The 3039-nt window shown below is 39.8% G+C and overlaps 1 protein-coding gene across 1 annotated transcript; it reads right to left on the minus strand.

The window, feature by feature from the left end:
• Positions 1–98: 98 nt before the first annotated feature.
• Positions 99–2333, minus strand: LOC108770811 (DNA polymerase; the record flags this gene model as incomplete). Its single annotated transcript, XM_018522536.1, has 2 exons — positions 379–2333; positions 99–323 (listed from the first exon to the last, which is right to left on the minus strand). Coding segments are annotated over exons 1-2 (2180 nt in total), but the record flags the coding sequence as incomplete, so codon positions are not given.
• Between the last annotated feature and the right edge of the window lie 706 nt (positions 2334–3039).

Consider the following 3039-nt stretch of genomic DNA (forward strand, 5'->3'; position numbering starts at 1 on the left):
TTTTTATTTTATTATTACAATAAAAAAATACAACACATTACAGAGGTATTTTATAATGTCCCCAAGGTAAAGTAGTGACCGATTCGGGTACGACGTACCGCTTATCATCGTATGGACTAAGAGCAAGTTTCAATTCAGACACCGTGTAGACCTCATGCAATGTCGATCGTATGGACGACTGACGTCTCGACTGTACCGTTACATCGTTCAAACATCGCACATAATCGTCGAAAGTGATCGTTTTCGCGACTACGTTTTTCTTAACACCCTTTATTCTCTTCGTATCGCTCTTTCCAATCACTCTCAACGCATACATCTTCGCTCTGAGTCCAATGAATTCCGTCATAATCGCACCACAATTTTAATCGTTCATCAAACCGGGTATTTACGCGTGGAATATCATACACGTTTCTCTCAGGATAATCACTCGTTTCGAATCTCGTGATATCACGCTTGATGTCCGTATCGTATACATTCTCACACTCCAGAAGATAAATCAAACTGTCAGTGTCCGTGTACAAAATCTTACATGTATCGCGATACAATGGTATTACGTATTCATAGTGAAATTCGTATAGACGCAACTTAGCTATTTCGAGAATGCACATACCTATGTATATCGGTTTATTCATTTTTACCTCGAGTTTGCGCAATTCCACAGCAACTAGATTTTCAGAAAAAATACTTCTACTGTGAAAATTCGGTTTCGCTATCATCGCTTCCGCACCATATCTCCCATCCCAACGCGTTATAAGTCGAACGTCAACGTGATCGCGTACGTTCTCCATCGTTTTTCCAAATACCGCATTGTTCATCAATTTGTAAAGATTCTTCTCGAATTCGTTATTCGCGAGCATTCTAAATCTCGTATTAAGTTCGATATATCCGCGAAGCCATGGGGATTGGGCGAATTGTAATATACGGTAAATTTTTGTGATGTGGAGACCATGATGAATACATTGCTGCAGATTGCGATAGTACACGACATAGCGCTCCTTATTGTAAAGATTGGCCAGCAGTTTAACATTCCGTTTTCCGGGAGGTCGTTCGCGAGTGGGGCAAAATGGAAGATCAACGTGAGTGTCATGAATGCTTTGTGGATACGCAAGGTTGACTTCCAGAATATAACCGATAACGGAGTCTGACGATACAGACATTACGTCAAAGCGCTCGATGTCGTCGACCCATTGAAATTCTCCGTACGGTAAGGATTCGGACATCGCCCAACCATACAAATTATTCACGTCGAAGTACGTGAGGTACGTCGAGGGTTCCGAAGGATCGTACGAAGATACGTTATACTTGTTATTAGCTTGCGCGTATCTATGTGAACACTGACTCAAACCACCGCGTACACCACGTTCCACAAACATCACCATATCGATGTCGGTAAGTAATTCGAATCGAATACCAGTGTATTTCAACATAGCGTCCCATGTATATCCCGGTAAAGTGTAATAATACGCTGGATCCAATCCGTAACTCTCAATACACGTATCACGAAAATTTTCGAAAACGTCTGCTAATAGAAGCACATCTGTCTTGAGATACAAATCACTGTAATCACCGAGAGTCTCTATGCAAAAACGTCGCCAAACGTTCGTCGCGTGTTGATAATCATCATCGGAAGCAGCCTCGTCGGTCAACGAACTATAAAACAGTTCACGCGGTGGTAAACTAGTCTCATTTAGCTTATCAACGCTATCAATATACTCATACGGAAACACTCCTTTCCGCGTAAGCAAATCAAAATCCTCAGCGTCAAGATTGGAAAATTCCGATCGTATAATTTTCAATTTACTCTTGTCGAGATACGATACCAATTTCTCGAGACTAGTATTGAGAAATTTGAATGAATCCACAAAACGCAATTTCAAACAGTCCGTTCCCTGCTTAGAGTTTGTAGCCTTGACATGTTTCGTAAACGATATATATTTTTCTTTCGTTATAGGTAACAAGTCGACTCTACCCACAAAACTATTAGCAATATCCTTTATGATAAAATGTGCATCGTAACCTGCCAAGTTATGAAAAACTACAGGAATAACGTACGTATCGTGATACAGTAAATTACAACGTGAATGTGCAGGACCTCTATAACGTCCGGTTAAATGACAGTGATTGCGTACGCGCAAATCTCCTTCCTCAAATGGTCTTTCACAGATATGACAGTGAGTCGCGTTTCGAAATTGTTCCCACTCGACGTTTGATGTAAACTCCGCCATAGCCATATTCTTATCGAATATCGTTTTCGTGTGATGCGCCAAATCGTATAATTCCTTGATAAACCATGATATGCAATCCTCACCGCGATAAGATTTGTATATCGACATAGTTTCGTCGTATACACAACGTACGTAGTACCCTACGCTAAACACCTTGTGATGTTGATAGGTGAATCTTGACATGTTTTCATCGGTGGTCTTCTTCGCCAGTATACACTCCAAATCAGCATAAAGAGAAGTCGCTCCTTCTTATTATGACCACGAAACGATAACCATTTATCGTTCTCGTTCGGAAGAATAATAGCACATTCGTTCGTCGTAGTATAGTCAACGATGTGAAGCGACAATTTCTCGCTCGTAGGAAAATAATGTATAGACATCTGTAAAGTAACAAGTCATACGCGTTACACAGCTTTTTTTTATCGTTATATATACAACTAGTAGTATACCTACCTATCATACAAATGCTTCTTCTTCGTGCTCTTACTCAATTGCGAACCTATCAATCGTGACAGATTTTTAATCCATGTGAAATGACCGAGGACGTTTTAATCATTACATCTTGAGTCTTGCAAATACAACAGGTTTACATGTTTCTCTTTCTTCTCTTTGGTAAGACGAAGAGGAACGATTTCATTACCATCGTCTCTTTTTTTTCCACCTCTCTCTCGCTCGGTAAATATGTTGATAGATATATCGTTCAAAAATTCAAATTTCGTAATTTGTTTTAAAGTAACGGGGAACTCGATACCCTCAAGCTTCAACACGGTAGTATAATCTGGATACGACGATTTTCTATTTACATTTTTTTCTG

Source organism: Trachymyrmex cornetzi, unplaced genomic scaffold (genome assembly GCF_001594075.2).
Source record: "Trachymyrmex cornetzi isolate Tcor2-1 unplaced genomic scaffold, Tcor1.1 scaffold1345, whole genome shotgun sequence".
In the NCBI taxonomy this organism is placed as follows: Eukaryota; Metazoa; Arthropoda; class Insecta; order Hymenoptera; family Formicidae; genus Trachymyrmex; species Trachymyrmex cornetzi.